Here is a 15,492-nt window from a genome sequence, read left to right as displayed (position 1 = left end):
ATTATTAAAAATATTAAATAATAAATTAGAATTCAACTTAGAATTATTTTTTACTTTTAATAAATAACTCGATGGAAATGTTTTTTATGAGCCCTGAGTTTCCAGTACGGAAACAGTGGAAATACTTGAAATACAATGGAACGATAAAGTTTACAGCTGGTTCTTGAATTAATGATTAATAATAATAATAATAATAATAATAATAATAATAATAATAATAATAATAATAATAAAGATTACGACTTCTCAACTCGTAAAAATAAGCACGTGGTGCGCGTGCGTGTAGGCAATTTTAGGTGCACACTTTAGGTTGCTAGCACGTAGACCTGAAGCCAGGCAGTGTAAAGAAATAATGACTAGACAATAATATCGCACATGACAATATTTCTCTCAGTTGTGTTGGTTAATTACTCTGAAAATACTCCATACAACCAAAATGACATTTAGCATCAGCTGCTCAGTGATCTATACCAACACCTTGTGCACGTTTCAGTCAATTCTTCCAGTGATATTCCAGACGAACACAACAGTGATTCATTTACATAGAATCTTCACACAGACATGATGAAGCTGTTAAATACACTGATAATGTTCAGGAAACGCTCTCTCTCTCTCCTGAATAGAGTTGCCATCTAATAAAGAATATTCAAGACAAACAAATATTCTATTTACATACTAAGCAGCAAGCTAATTATTCGATGCTGATCGGCTTTAATTCAGTTGGCAGCGTGTCTTCGTGTGGACGCGTTGGCGTGAATCTGTATCGATTAACACTCCTTAACACTCCTCAGCGATGAGCGACTCTTGAGTTGTTCAGGCTCGCATTATGAAAATGTGTCTATTCCTGCGTGGTCTTTATCGACTGAGCATTGCGTAATGATTAGCTTCATAGAGACATGAATTATAGCTGCGTGTGGGAAGTGTTTGTGTTTGCGCAGCTACTAAATGCAAATTAGCACTCGGTTTTCTATGTTGCTATCTAACAGGAAAAGACACAACCAATACAATGCAAAAAAAAAAGGTAGAATCTAGTCAGCAAGATGCTTTTGAATGAAGTAACTGCAAAACAAACACTTATTAAAGAAAGCCTTGAGGGAACCGAATGCAACAAACGTGAAATGAACACAAACCCAGAATATCTAATACGTTTAATAAATGTTGTGTAAGTCTGTAAGTGTTGGGACAGAATCGTCAGGGCGGAATCGTGACTCATTTCCCTTTCACAGCAAATCCATCAGAAGTCCATATGAGCTTAGAGATTTGCTTTAGAAAACAGAATAAATTCATATTCATATCATCCACATCCATGTCTTAGAAATACACTACAGTAGAGTATTTTTATTAAACTCAATGGCGATGTTTAGTGTCACAACAACAGCCACAACACAAGAACAGGAAGAACTTATAGACTTAACAGTTCACAAGGCAATAAAGTGCACAATAATTCACAATATATCGCAAATAAGAAAGAATGAATATACATACACATAACTCTGTGTTATCTACAGAGAGAGTATGAGATTTTTGAACAGATTAACTCTGTCAGATTAAAATATTACAGGTTGGTAGGCTTTAAAAAACTGTATATTAGACATGTGTGATGAGCAGGTGTGTGTTTAAGGATTGTACAGTAGTCATTAATAAAGTCATAAATAAAGTGCCAGTGTGTTTTGTAAGAATGTGCAGTGGCACAATGGAAAATTTGTTGTAATACACATTAGAGTAGTTCAGAGTTGTTCACTCGTCTCTAATGTTAGGTGTAGTGTAGGTTGAAATCATGTAACACAAGAGGGAATGTATCGGCAGTTTTATTCAGATTTTATATCAAAATCTTCTTAAAAAGAGTGAGAGAAATAAAGAAGAAGAAATAATGGAAAGGAGAGAGAAATTGTTGAAAAAAAGCAAGTTTGGAGAAAAGAGATGGGGTAAGAGAAAAAGACAGACAGAAGAGAAAGTAATAAAGATGATGAAGTGATGGATTGGAGGAGAGATCTGTGATGTGAGATTTTCAGCATTCTGAGATGCCTCCAAGCTCCAGGGATTTCCAGATTCAATTCAGAGCTCAGGTTTCTGTCTGGATGTAGTTTCACATCTTCTCAGAGTGTCCGTGTTAGTTTCCTCTGGGTTCTTTGGTTTCCTCCCAAATCCCAAGTAGGTGAATTAGATTAGCCATTCTAAATTGCCCCCAGATGGATCAGTGTGTGTCAATGTGTGTACATGTAATTTAATTCACTTGAGCCAAACTAAAAAGGGACGCCATCGTCATCTATGTGACACCAGATATCGTGATAGAGATTTAAGCTTATGTACATCGCTCTGGATAAGGGCGTCTGCCAAATGCTGTAAATGTAAATGTATATGTACTGTACATGATTATAAATCATTTCAATTTAACTGTAGTAAATGATCAAAAAAGTGCAATTGCATAACCAAGAAGTTATAACATTTATTCTATTTTGTTGAAAGTATCATCTGTTTACTGAAAGAGACTTGAGTGCAAAACTGAACTGTTCGTGACAGTTGCAGTCCAAAGCCATCTACTGTATATGCATTTTAACTGGTTCCATCCACAGAAATCACATTATCTCCAGGCTGGGATAAATGATGATTTGTTCAAGCCATGTCATAAAAATTGCATTTATGAGTTACATGCACATGAATATTACCACAAAGTCAGAATTATGAGTTTCCCCACTTCTTTGAGCTCTGGGTTTCTGAGTTGGTGATGAGTCAGTAAGAAAATCAAGGTGGGATCAATGGATGCAGCATCTGGAGCTGATGGCAAATTTGTTGAAACCAAATGTTTACGCATCTCAGAAGCTAATTTCAGTTATTATATTGTGATACACAAGCTATTGAAGTGAAAACTACAAAGGAGAGCAAGAGAGAGAGAGAGAGAGAGAGAGAGAGAGAGAGAGAGAGAGAGAGAGAGAGAGAGAGAGAGAGAGAGAGTGAGAGAGAGAGAGAGAGAGAGAGAGAGAGAGAGAGAGAGAGAGAGAACGAGAACAGGAGACAGACAGAACAGGATGGATTTATATAAACAGAGAGAGAGACAGAGAGAGAGAGAACAGGAGACAGAACAGGATGGACTTAGAGAGAGAGAGAGAGAGAGAGAGAGAGAGAGAGAGAGAGTCACGTGTGCTGAGCTACCAATGTTCTGAAAGCGCCACACAGATGGACACTTGATTTGTTTTAGTTTGAGTTTTAGCTCATGTTGTGACACAGAGCATTGATTATTGTTTCAGTTCAGCTCTAATTCCTGTGAGTTGCAAAGCCTTGTGTGGTTGAGTGATGTCGTTCATGGTGAAACACATGATAGGGGGACAGCTGAAGGATCTCACCGGGGGTCTTGGAGAAGAGAAAGCTGAAGGGGAGAAGTCGGAGGCGGCGTCCAAGGGGATGACACAGGAGGAGTTTGAGGAGTATCAGCAGCAGCTGGCAGAGGAGAAGTAAGTCAGTCTTTCAAGTGTTATTCTGGAAGTTATTGCTGAGAAAAACTTGCTCAGTGTTTTCAGACTGCACTTTAGGACAGTTATGTGTATCTTCATCTTCATTTAGAGTGACAGATTTTTAAAAATAAATAAATAAAAAAAATAACAATCTTTTATGCACAATAAGGTCTTAACATTCCCTGTAAAATCAACAAATGTCTGTTGATATACATGTTTACTTAACCTTCAAAGCTAGTTTTTGCGCAAACATTTGAGCTCAGTATTTAGTTTCCATCATCCACTATAAAAATAGCCTCGCCACCTCTATGTCAAGTAATAATAGAAGGTATTGGGTTTGAAATTACAGACCAGTTTACCTTCAATCAATAAAATTTACCACAACGACCTAGAAACATATCTGTCTTGTCCAGAATCTCTGACAGTTTTTTCTGACACACTCTATACACAGTACACCACATTATAATTATATCTGTTTGAGACACTTTTGAGAGAAATGCTTATGCGGATTTCTGCTACACTTTAAGACATAAAAAGCTGCTTTATTCACTCATTCATGTTCAGTAAGTGCATAATCCTCATCAAGGTCACAGGGAATCTGGAGGCTATCCTAGGAATGCTGAGTGCAGGACAGAGTGAGAATACTGTTGGATGGATGGATGGATGGATGGATGGATGGATGGATGGATGGATGGATGAAAGGAAGGAAGGAAAAGGGGACATTGGGGAACTGAAGATAAAGAAATTAAAGAGAAAAGAGGGAGGGAATTGGAAGGAGACCTACAGTTGTGTTGCTGTGTGAGATTTAATCAAAGCAGCTGATTGATTAATTATGTATTTCACCAGGAAACTGTAGCACTATAAACTCAGTCAGATGGAGGAATATGTTAGGCAAGAGATGCTGGGATTTCAGTCTACAATGCTACGATCACTCTGTTTATCATGTTCACTCAGGGTGGAGCGAGAAGCCAACTTTGCACAGAAGAAAGCGGAGAGAGCCACAGTCAGGAGCCATTTTAGGGAAAAATACCGACTGCCCAAGGCAAGTATCATCACATAACAAACTCCAATTAGAGTTTGTGCTTACGATGCCTCTCCTCATGTAGTGTCATATAGAGCATAATGTAGTGTCCATATAGAACATGATTAACACTGTGTCCTGGACTTAACTGCTTGTGTTTGTCTCACATTAGAGTGAGCTGGATGAAACACAAATACAGGGAGCAAGCAAGGATGTCGAACTGCCCTCAGAGCTGGCTAAAATGATCGCAGAGGACAACCAAGAGGAAGAGCACAAACAGTCTTTCCTGGGTCAGCTCAAAAGCTTACAGGATGTTGATATGGACCAGCTGAAGGACAAAGCACAGGCCACATTCGGAGACCTCAAAGAAACAGCAGAAAAATGTGAAGTAATGTGATTGAGGCTCTTAAACACTGTAAATCTCAGGATAAAACAGCTAATCTTACTTATTTCTATTAGCTCTCCATATAATAGTCCCATATTTAAGCATAAACAGCACATTCTTTACACTTAGCCTATGCAAATATCATACATATTGTTCTATCGTACACAATGCTGATAAATGCTCTTTCATTTTGAGTTACATCTTTGCATATGTTAGATTGTTGAATTATTTCTATTATATGTGATTTATATATTATAAATAATTATTCAAATATTTTGTTGTTGCTGTTGTTCTTAATAATAAAGTGTATTGTTGTGTTAGTGTATCAGTATTGCAGACTGTTAGCTCAAATAAACGCCGGAACCAACTGCGCGAGCTTGTGTGTATATGGGTATAATATTAGTGTCGCACTTTATCGTGCAACTAGGAAAGTAGTCCGTGTTCATTGTTTACAAAAAACCCAAACAAACTATTCTGCACTGTCCTGCATCAGATGTTTAAAAAGTTCCCTAAAATATATATATATACACAAAATTATTAAATATTAATGGACAAGGAAGCTGAGCTCTTCTATCGACAGATACCTAAAGTTGTAAGTAGACTAATACAAAGCAAAGGCTCGTAATTTAGCATCTGTTTAATGATGACAGTAAGGAAATTAGCACATTGCTAACTACAGCTAGGAGTCTGAACTGATTGCAAAGTCATTACGAGTCATGTAGAAATAAAACGTTCATGGAGTTTATCTAAAGGTAAATCTCAGAAAATGTTATGACGTGGCTGAGTTTAAGGGGGTGCCAAAACTTATGGAAACCCAGTCGTTTGGAGGAGTCTGTCTTATTCAGCATGTTTTATTCGGATATTCTGGTACACTTTAAAACCATATGAAGTATACAGCGTGTCGCCGCTAGATGGCGGTATTTAGTGTTTAGTAAGCAGGTCATTTTGTTAGGTTTTTTGTTGTTGTTGTTGTTGTTGTTTTTTTACAAAAACAACAGCAAAAAGATAACAGCATACTAACCTTTACTCTATATAAATAATCCCTGTTGCTCTCAGTAAATTCCAGTCTCTATGTGTATTTGGGACTGTCTTCCCTCGTGGTTAAGGTGTTTGACTGCTGGTCATGAGTTTGAATCCCAGCCCCACCAAGCTGCCACTGCTGGGCCCCTGAGCAAGGCCCTTAACCCTCAATTGCACAGTTGTATAAACTGAAAGAAACTGTAAGTCACTCTGGATAAGAGTGTCTGCTAAATGACAGAAATATAAATATCAACAGATCTTGCGGCAGCAGCTCGATTCCAACATCATGGCTACACAATTGCAGTGTTTTTTTTTTTGTTTGTTTTTTTAAAAATCCATATAGTGCACAAGGGAAATGATTTATAATCACTGTCCTGTGTCACTTCCTCTTCATCACAGGGAGTGATTCCTTGCTTCTGTCGCATCCTGCTTGATCATTCGTGATAAATTAATTCATTTATAGATTTTAAATGTATATCCTGAAATTATATATTTCTGTAAAGTCAATGCCATATGATGCCATATAAATGAAGATATAGACATACAACTAAAAGTAAATGTGTCAAATCACTGGTTCATAAGCGGAATAAAACACATGAGGACATTCTGGTAATGGGAAAGAATTAGTTTGGGTTTGGTAACAGTAACTCTGGTCACATCACACAGCCCCGTTGATTCTTCTCTTGTTGCCTTTTCTACATGTTGTTCTTACATTCTTCAGCGCATTGGTCCCATGGTTGCAAATCTGCTGTTATTTTTGTTTACAGGAGCTCCATGCACATCTTAACGGCTCCGTCAGTTTTGCAACGATGGATAAACTAATCGCCCGAAAGCCGCATCTGAACATTGAGTCCAACAGGACAGCCATCCATAGCGGACAGCGCCGCACGCTGGACGAGTGCGTACTCAACGCTAACCAGAATAGTGTCACTGAATAGCATCATTTTACTTGTAGGACAAATAATTCTATAGATAAGTATGGCTGTTTGGGCTTATGCGCTAACAAAGATAGAAATATAAATAGTTTCTAACTCACTTTATCAGTCTAAAGAATAAAATCAACTGTGTTTGCATCTAAAGCATGCAACAAAATCAACACAAGTACTTAAAATAACCTACACTGAGGGGAGAAATAAGAATCTGAACAAGTTTATTTGTTGTTTAGTACACGACTAAATGTGTGTGTATGTGTGTGTTTGTGTTGGGGGGAGGGGTGACGACTAGGGAGTCTTCATAAGTCAGAAATGAAGTAGGGTAAGATGTCATTAGCTTTTTGTAGTCCAGTGGTTTAAAGGCTTCCTTCATCTGCTATCAAAATGATCCCACTTGCCCCTTCTTAAGTGGTAATAATTGAGTATTTCGTGTTCACACGCTTTGTTGTTGAAAATGAACCATGAATGACGCCAGTTTTATTTTTTGTCATTTTTGTCATTTTTATACACTTTTATGCGGGGGATTTTCACAATCTTGGTGTGTTTGAGTAAAGATGATATTTGAGGTTTCATTTCTTGTTTGCTGCTTTCACCGATGTGTTTTCACCGATTTTACCTACGTCGTTCTCTTATACAGATGTTTCCAGGTTTTCAAAGTAATCCATCAGCTTGTTGATTCTGAGGAAGACATTTTAATGGTAAACTAATGGTGATTTTGACTTTCAGTGTCAAACCCACAGTGAAATATTTTAGATTTTTTATTATTATTATTATTATTATTATTTGAACAGGTTGCCAAATCTGTTATTGAGGAGTTTGCTGCGGATGGAGTAAAGTACCTGGAACTGCGCAGCACTCCACGGGAAGAAACCAAAACAGGTCCTTATTAGTGGTCATCAAAATATGGTGAAGTGATTATAAAATATTTCATGATGTCTTTTTGATCAAGGTCTCTCCAAAAGAAGATATATTGAGACAGTCCTTGAAGCCATCCATCAGTGTAAGCAAGACGGAGTGGACATAGATGTCAGGTTGGGACGTCCTTCCTAAATCTTTCTGTAGATGTCTCTGATTTGTGGCACACATGTTTGTTTGTATCTGTTCAACAGGTTTCTTGTGGCTGTGGATCGCAGAAATGGCCCTGAGGTTGCTATGGAGACGGTGAAGCTAGCCGAGGACTTCATGTTGTCCAGTGATGGTGTGGTGGTGGGACTGGACCTCAGCGGTGACCCTACGGTTAGTACAGCGACCTGATTGGATAGTCTTAATACAGAGATGAACTGAGATCATTGGCTTTTATTTAACAGCGTTCAGTAGAAACAAAGCTGAAGGAAGGAATCTGTATCTGCTTCATAATGAGCAGTGATTACAAAGCAATCAGCTGCATGGGTGACGGTTTCCTCCTAACTAGATATTTACTGTACATATCCTGTCCATATAATAGCATATATAATCCATCATCAGGTGAAAAACAATCATTTTAGAACCTTACCTGTACACAGGTATTTAAAGTCTAATCATAGCTGGCTTTTTATTCATATTAGAATGACATCAGATAGAATGCGCAAAGAAATGAATTAAAGTTTCTGTAAATTGCCTCGAAGCGTTCCGCATCATTTAACGTGTCGACGTAATTCCCAGTTAAACAGTAACAGAGCGGGACATATTTTTATTTCCCTTTTAAAATAAGATTAAGGTGTTAAAGGAATGCTACATAATATTGGAGCAAATACAAAATACCGGGAACAAAATACACTATTTAACATACTAAATAACAGATTCTGAAAAAATAAAGAAAGAAAGAAAATTCTAAATCCATAATATTTGGGCATGTAGACAGAATAACTAACAACTAAATAAACAAACAAACAAAAAAACAAGCTGCGTCTTGTACTGTTATGCACCTAATACTCTATTAAAGGTGAGATGACGACGGTTCACCTTCCTCTGTGCCTCTCATTCACATTTACACACTATGTGTTGACTCTAATCCATGTTCTCTAGGTTAGTGTGAGGTTACTGAGTGTGTAAGTGTGACTATTAACATTATTTGTTTTTGTATTGTTAATGTTAATAATAGTTTGTTTATAGTGACATTGATGATGATGATGATGATGATTTTATTGTAATTGTTTTTTCACCCTGGATATGTTTACTATTACTACACACACACACACACACACACACACACACACACACACACACACACACACACACACACACACACACAAACTAATCATCAGTTTGATCATTCTGAAACAGCACAAATGAAATGAAAAATGTTGGAGTTTTAAGATCAGACTTGATTGTATACAACATTTTATATAATAAACTTGATATTATTGCTATAATTGGTAGTGTAGTATTATAAACACAGATAAAGCATTATTTTTGCTATTATTGTTAATTATCATATTTATCTGTCTGTTTAAATACACATTTTACCACCTGTACAAAAAAGGCACTAAACTGCAGACTAAATAAAACTTGGTTGCTAAGATTGCAGCTTTTTTTATTTATTTATTTTTATTTTATTTTATAAAATGTAGAAAAATTCTATCTGGGCAAGATAGCATATGGGTAACAATAGCAAATGTGTCATATTTCTTATTACAAGAATATTCTAAATCAAATAGATATTTCGATGCTTTTACACATTTCAAGGGCCAAATGTTCTTCTGTTCCTCGACTGATCTCAGAGAAGCTGCAGTGTTCCAGCACCAGTCAATTGTCATTGTTGCACTAATGGCCTTCAATTGCATTACAACCATGATGTAAAAAGGTCACAAGTCTAAAACTTAATTCGCTTCAAGCTGCCGATTACATTTTTATCGGTTTTATTGTATCTGGCTTTTTTTGTGTTGGTCTTTAAAAGGTAGGGCATGGAAAAGACTTTCTTCCTGCTCTTCAGAGGGCCAAGAACTGTGGGCTCAAGCTGGCATTGCACATGTCTGAGGTTTGTACGTATTAACTCTATTTGACATATTAACATATTGGACTCTGGCATTATAATAAGAATATTTGCTTGTGTTGATGCAGGTTCCTTCTCAGAAGGCGGAGTCAGAGCTGCTGTTGGATTTGCCTCCAGACAGAATTGGCCACGGAACCTTTTTACACCCCGAAGCAGGAGGTACAGACATCCTCGTGGATAAAGTTTGTAAGCTAAACATCCCTTTGGGTGAGTAAGCTGGAATTAGGATCTGTTGTTTTCACTTTTCATTTCCCCATGTACCGTAAAAACATGGTCCACCTTCATCTCGTTTGTTTTTCAGAACTGTGCCTGACCTCTAATGTCAAAGGCCAGACAGTACCTTCATACGAAAAGCACCACTTCCAGTACTGGTATGAGCGGCAGCACCCGTGTGTGCTTTGTGTGAGTGTCTGTCTCTTCTCATCTTATGGTGCCTCGTGCTGACTGGTTTAAAATGACCTCATAACTTCATCATCCTTCGTTCTCCTGTTTCTCCACTCAGACGGACGATAAGGGAGTGTTTTGTACCGATCTGTCTCAGGAGTACAGTTTGGCTGCGTCTACGTTCGGCCTCACTCAGGAAGCTGTGTGGTCTCTTTCCCAGCAAGCAATTCAATGCAGTTTTGCCCCAGAGGCTGTAAAGCAGAAGCTGGAGCAGCGGTGGGCGGAGCTAAGACCTCACATCCATCACTGATGAGGATGATGCTGTTTACTCTCTCAGCTGCTCTGTATGTCTGTGTTATTTTATCGGGGTAACACGACATGCTCCAGATACTGAACTTACTTGAATTTGAATTTGTATGAACTGAACACATTTCAAATGTTTGTGTATACAGTATACCTAACAGACCTGACCTCTATAACCGTCAGGTCAGGGATACGGGTTTAATTGCTTCAGTGTTTAGGTCTGGTCATGATTTCATGCTTCTGTATCAACCCTAATTTTGGATGTCATAAATAGTCCAGTGATTTTGATGTTATTTTGTTTAGCCAGCTGTTGTTTCTGTCTCTCTCTCTCTCTCTCTCTCTCTCTCTCTCTCTCTCTCTGCTTTCTCTGTCTCTGTCTCTGTCTCTCTCTCTCTCTCTCTCTCTCTCTCTCTCTCTCTCTCTCTCTCTCTCTCTCTCTCTCTCTCTCTCTCTCACACACACACACACACACACACACACACACACACACACACACACACACACACACACACTGTGTAATTAACTCCAAAAGACAGACGGTAAAGTGAGTGTTAATGAAGCATCTCTGCCGTGCAGCCGCTAAAGTGTTTTTAGATTAAATTACAACTAGCAGCCTATGAGACCTGAATAAGGGAGGACAGTGATGTCTGATGTGCTACACTCAGTTAGGACTTAAACAACGGTTGTGCATCGTTTTAGAGCAGCTTTTAATTCAGTAATGCTGCTCGTAATGTAAATTCATCTCGTGATTGTTGTGTTTTTTGAGATGACCAGCAGGGGGCAGAAACAGCTAGAAAGATTTTTGTTTTGATCGGAGCACAGTGCTTCGTCAGGTCACCAACCTGTCTGTCTGTCTGTCTGTCTGTGTGTGTGTCTGTCTGTCTGTCTGTCTTTCTTTCTATTTTTCTTTATTCCTTCCTTCCTTCATCTCGTGTCAACTTTCTTTCTTTCTTTCTTTCTTTCTTTCTTTCTTTCTTTCTTTCTTTCTTTCTTTCTTTCTTTCTTTCTTTCTTTCTCACTGAGCCAGTGTGTTTGGGTTAAAGCTGGGTAAACACTCCCACTCCCACATGTCCAGGCCGGGATTACCCCACCATCAGAACCTTCTTTCTTTCGTTCGTTCTTCCTTTATTTCAGCCAGTGTGTTTGGGTTAAAGCTGGGTAAACACTCCCACTGACCTGTCCAACTAGTCAGGGCCACCATCAGAACTAGTATCACCCCTCTGGATGTACATCTATAATTTGTTGCTTATCTCCTGCACAATCATATATAACAATTGAATCTACTGCACATGTTGGTGTGGAGAAAAGGGTAGGAAATGATGCCCAGACTCTCCAGAGCAAAGCAACTAGTCGACTGCTTTTAGCTGAGAAGTGTAATCATGTCATTACCCCTGAAACTGATTAATTTTGGCAGACACCCTTATCCAGAGCGACTTACATTATCTCATTTTTTATTGTACAACTGAGCAATTGAGGGTTAAGGGGCCCAACAGTGGCAGCTTGGTGGACCTGGGATCGAACTCACAACCTTCCGATTGGTAGCCCAACACCTTAACATGCCCTGAGCACCTGAAGTATGGTCATGTAGGACTATATGTTTTAAAAACTAGGATTTAAAGCTGTGTGTGTGTGTGTGTGTGTGTGTGTGTGTGTGTGTGTGTGTGTGTGTGTGTGTGTGTGTGACATTTCACCTGTTTGCATCTAAAGCTATATTGATTTTTCTCTCTGTCATTTTCTCTTAGCTGAAGGCAAAATAGCTCCCAATCCACAGCTGCCTTTAGTCAGTGCAGAGGTCGGTGTGGACCACCTGATGTCTGCTGCTCGCTTCTCTCACTCCGGGCTGTCCTGAGCGTAGAAATGTTTACAGTGTTATTATCCACTTAAAGGACAGTTTCAGGATTCATGACTAGGAAAGACATGTTTACTCCATGAAAACTGCTTGCTATCTATCGTTTAAGTTCCTGCTGTTTATGGGGGTCTCTCCTCCCAGTGAAGACACATATGTAATTACTTTCTATGACAGCTAAACAGCTCATGTTCAACACACATGACTTGTGGTCTTTTTGAAAATATGCAATCATATCCTCAATCCAATATACATATTTATTAAAACAAACAAACCAACAAAAAAGGATGTTGGATAGAGAAGACGTATTTGTAACCTGAGCAAGCTTCTGTACAGAAAACCAGCATAGAGTATATTTACTAACGAGGAGAAGGAGAGGTATGAATTCGGGAGATGAAATCATGCCGTGACATGCTAGACACGAAAGACAAGATAAGTGCACCCACATCAAAAACACAGCACACAGAGCCGGCGTGTTAACAAGACAGAAATTGTGATGCAGCCGTTAAGACGGTCGGTTTCTTAAGGTTTGGTAAAACGTCATTTCAGTAGTGAATCATCACAGCCTTTCTTATACAGACTGATTCAGACTACAAAACATTTATATTTACATTTACAGCATTTGGCAGATGCCCTTATCCAGAGCGACGTACATAAGTGCTTAAATCTCTAACATTGAATACATTAATGCTGGTTCACTTGGTTACATACTTAAGATACCATGAGTTTAAAACATTTGTTCAAAGTTACAATGAAAAAGTCAGGGCTTTTTTTAATGCAGAAGATAAGGAAAGAAGTGCTAGTTGAAGTGTTTCCTGAATAAGTAGGTCTTCAACCGCCGCTTGAAAATAGCCAGTGACTCGGCTGTCCGGACCTCTAGGGGAAGTTCATTCCACCACCTTGGTGCCAGAACAGAGAAGAGTCTTGTAGTACACTTGCCTCTTACCCTGAGAGATGGTGGGACCAGTCGAGCAGTGCTGGTAGATCGGAGGTTGCGGGGTACAGTGCGAGGAATGATGAGGGCTTTGAGGTAAGAGGGAGCTGGTCCATTTTTGGCTTTGTAGGCCAGCATCAGTGTTTTGAATCTGATGGGTGCAGCTACCGGCAGCCAGTGGAGGGATCGCAGCAGCGGGGTGGTATGCGAGAACTTTGGCAGGTTGAAAACAAGCCGGGGAGCTTCATTTTGGATCATTTGCAGAGGACGGATTGCATTCATAGGTAGACCTGCCAGTAGTCCAGTCTAGAAATGACAAGAGACTGAACAAGTACCTGAGCATTCTGTGTGGACAATAATGGCCGAACCCGTCTAATGTTGTAGAGAAGAAGCCGACATGAGCGAGTCACATTAGCAACATGAGAGGAAAAGGACAGTTGGACAGTCCATGGTTACCCCAAGGTTGTGAGCTGTGGCTGAAGGGGAGATCAGATCATTGTGCAAGGATATAGCAAGATCATGACCTGGGGATGAATCACCTGGGATGAACAGCAGTTCAGTTTTGCTAGGATTGAGCTTTAACTGATGAGCAGTCATCCATGACAAAACCAGCCGGTTGGATGACTGTATAAACCTGCATAGAACTTGATCTGTGTAAAGTTTATATTAATAATCGCTGGAGGGTGAGCAAAAGTGTAGGAGCTTTATTTTTCATCTTGCTGCTGGAGAAGATGCTGGAGAAACTGCTGGAGAAGATCCTGGAGAAGCTCCTGCACCAGAGCCAGGAGACAGCAGTCGGTCTGCAATGACGTCTTGTCAGCATGTTACAGAAAAGAAAGTTGGAATAAGCAGCAATCCAAACAAAACGGATTTCCCTCGCTTTTTCAGTTAAACTGGTACAGCCTGTCCTATATAATTTGCAGTCGGTATCCAGTCCAGCCTGCTTAGCCTGAGTCAGCACCTGTGAGCCTCACTTCACAGTCTGCAGGATTTTACAGAAGCGAGTAGACATTCAGGAGGCAACACGAGCCGGGAAAACATCATCGTCCAGGTAAACCTCAACTTTTTGTGTCATTTAGAACGTGTATTGTTCAAACGCAGGCTTGTAGATGGTGAATTTTATAAGTCAAAACTTCAAGATCCCGATGCTAGTGGCTCTGAATGTCCTCAAACAGCTCTGAGGTTATCTGGGCTTATCAAGTGATCACTGGGTAATGAGAAACTTTCCATCACATAGTATAGTTTATTTTATTTTATTTTGTATTGAAAAGTTTAAAAGTATTGAATTTCTTTCTTTCTTTCTTTCTTTCTTTCTTTCTTGCTTTCTTGCTTTCTTTCTTTCTTACAAACAAAGAAACAAATACATTTATTTAGTTAGTTAGTTAGTTAGTTAGTTAGTTAGTTAGCTATTAGTTCACTAAGAATGGATGAGGTTATATCTTGGTCCCTACACGAATAGAAACATTTATCAGTTCTCAAGATTTAACTTCAGGCCCCCCCCCCCCCCCCCCCACCCCCTCGGACCTGTAGCTTCTATTTATGGCACTGAAAAGAGGAAAAAGGTTTCCTTTTGAGAGGTGAGGCGAGGTGAGGCGAGGTGAGGGTTAATTAAGGTTTCAAAACAAAGAATTTAAAAAATGCTAATGATAAAATTCCAGCACTTTACATTCTTATCATACAGAATGAGCTTTTTATTCTTGTTTTATTCTCGTCTTAGTGGATCAGGTACAAACGAGCTTCGCTGACATTTTTATACACTGAGCACCTGCTTCACTGCTCAGCCGTGTCAGTGTGAAGAAAAAGCCTACAGGTTGTTACAGTACCCCAGTACACAGTGTGTTCATCCTTCTCTAGCCCTGCGGCCATGTTTGTTTCATACCACGTTTCGTGACTATGGTTGCTTGGGTACTGCTGTGTCTCTGTTTTTTTCTGAGGTTCAACATATGAGTGAGTGTGTGTCAGGTACAACGATTAAGGTGTTGGCACTGGAGAGAGAAAGCAGCCGATACAATCATGTGATGTTTACAGGACGCTTAAACACTGGGTTTGTTTGCGTGCGTGTGTGTGTGTGTGTGTGTGTGTGTGTGTGTGTGTGTGTGTGATCTCTAGAACTTATTAATCTATTCAGTGATGTGCTGTAGTCCTGACTGTATGTTGGATATGATGATTAGAAGAAGACGTACGTTTTATGTCACAATCACGTATACCTCTTGTTTAGTGACGGTTAGGTTATTCATTTAGAGTTCT

The 15,492-nt window shown here is 39.2% G+C and overlaps 3 protein-coding genes across 3 annotated transcripts in view; all 3 read left to right on the top strand.

Moving 5' to 3' along the window:
* Positions 1–3,107: 3,107 nt before the first annotated feature.
* Positions 3,108–5,142, top strand: cplx3a (complexin 3a). Its single transcript, XM_027135955.2, has 3 exons — positions 3,108–3,449; positions 4,404–4,491; positions 4,643–5,142. Exons 1-3 carry the CDS (start codon positions 3,292–3,294, stop codon positions 4,865–4,867), a joined length of 471 nt encoding a protein of 156 aa, XP_026991756.1. The 5' UTR covers positions 3,108–3,291; the 3' UTR covers positions 4,868–5,142.
* A 129-nt stretch (positions 5,143–5,271) lies between these two features.
* Positions 5,272–10,758, top strand: adal (adenosine deaminase-like). Its single transcript, XM_027135132.2, has 10 exons — positions 5,272–5,447; positions 6,643–6,773; positions 7,445–7,505; positions 7,599–7,686; positions 7,757–7,838; positions 7,917–8,043; positions 9,683–9,763; positions 9,847–9,985; positions 10,080–10,180; positions 10,281–10,758. The coding sequence occupies exons 1-10, from the start codon at positions 5,403–5,405 to the stop codon at positions 10,470–10,472; spliced, it is 1,047 nt and encodes a 348-aa protein (XP_026990933.1). The 5' UTR covers positions 5,272–5,402; the 3' UTR covers positions 10,473–10,758.
* A 3,027-nt stretch (positions 10,759–13,785) lies between these two features.
* Positions 13,786–15,492, top strand: part of si:ch211-269c21.2 (carbohydrate sulfotransferase 8) — a 63,945-nt gene continuing 62,238 nt past the window's right edge. Inside the window, exon 1 of the mRNA XM_047802608.1 lies at positions 13,786–14,296. The gene's annotated coding sequence lies outside the window, so the exon portion shown is untranslated. The remainder of the gene's footprint in view (positions 14,297–15,492) is intronic.

Source organism: Tachysurus fulvidraco, chromosome 17 (genome assembly GCF_022655615.1).
Source record: "Tachysurus fulvidraco isolate hzauxx_2018 chromosome 17, HZAU_PFXX_2.0, whole genome shotgun sequence".
NCBI classification, from domain to species: domain Eukaryota; kingdom Metazoa; phylum Chordata; class Actinopteri; order Siluriformes; family Bagridae; genus Tachysurus; species Tachysurus fulvidraco.
The sequence above is the reverse complement of the archived record's forward strand: the minus strand, read 5'-3'. Positions and strand labels throughout refer to the sequence as shown.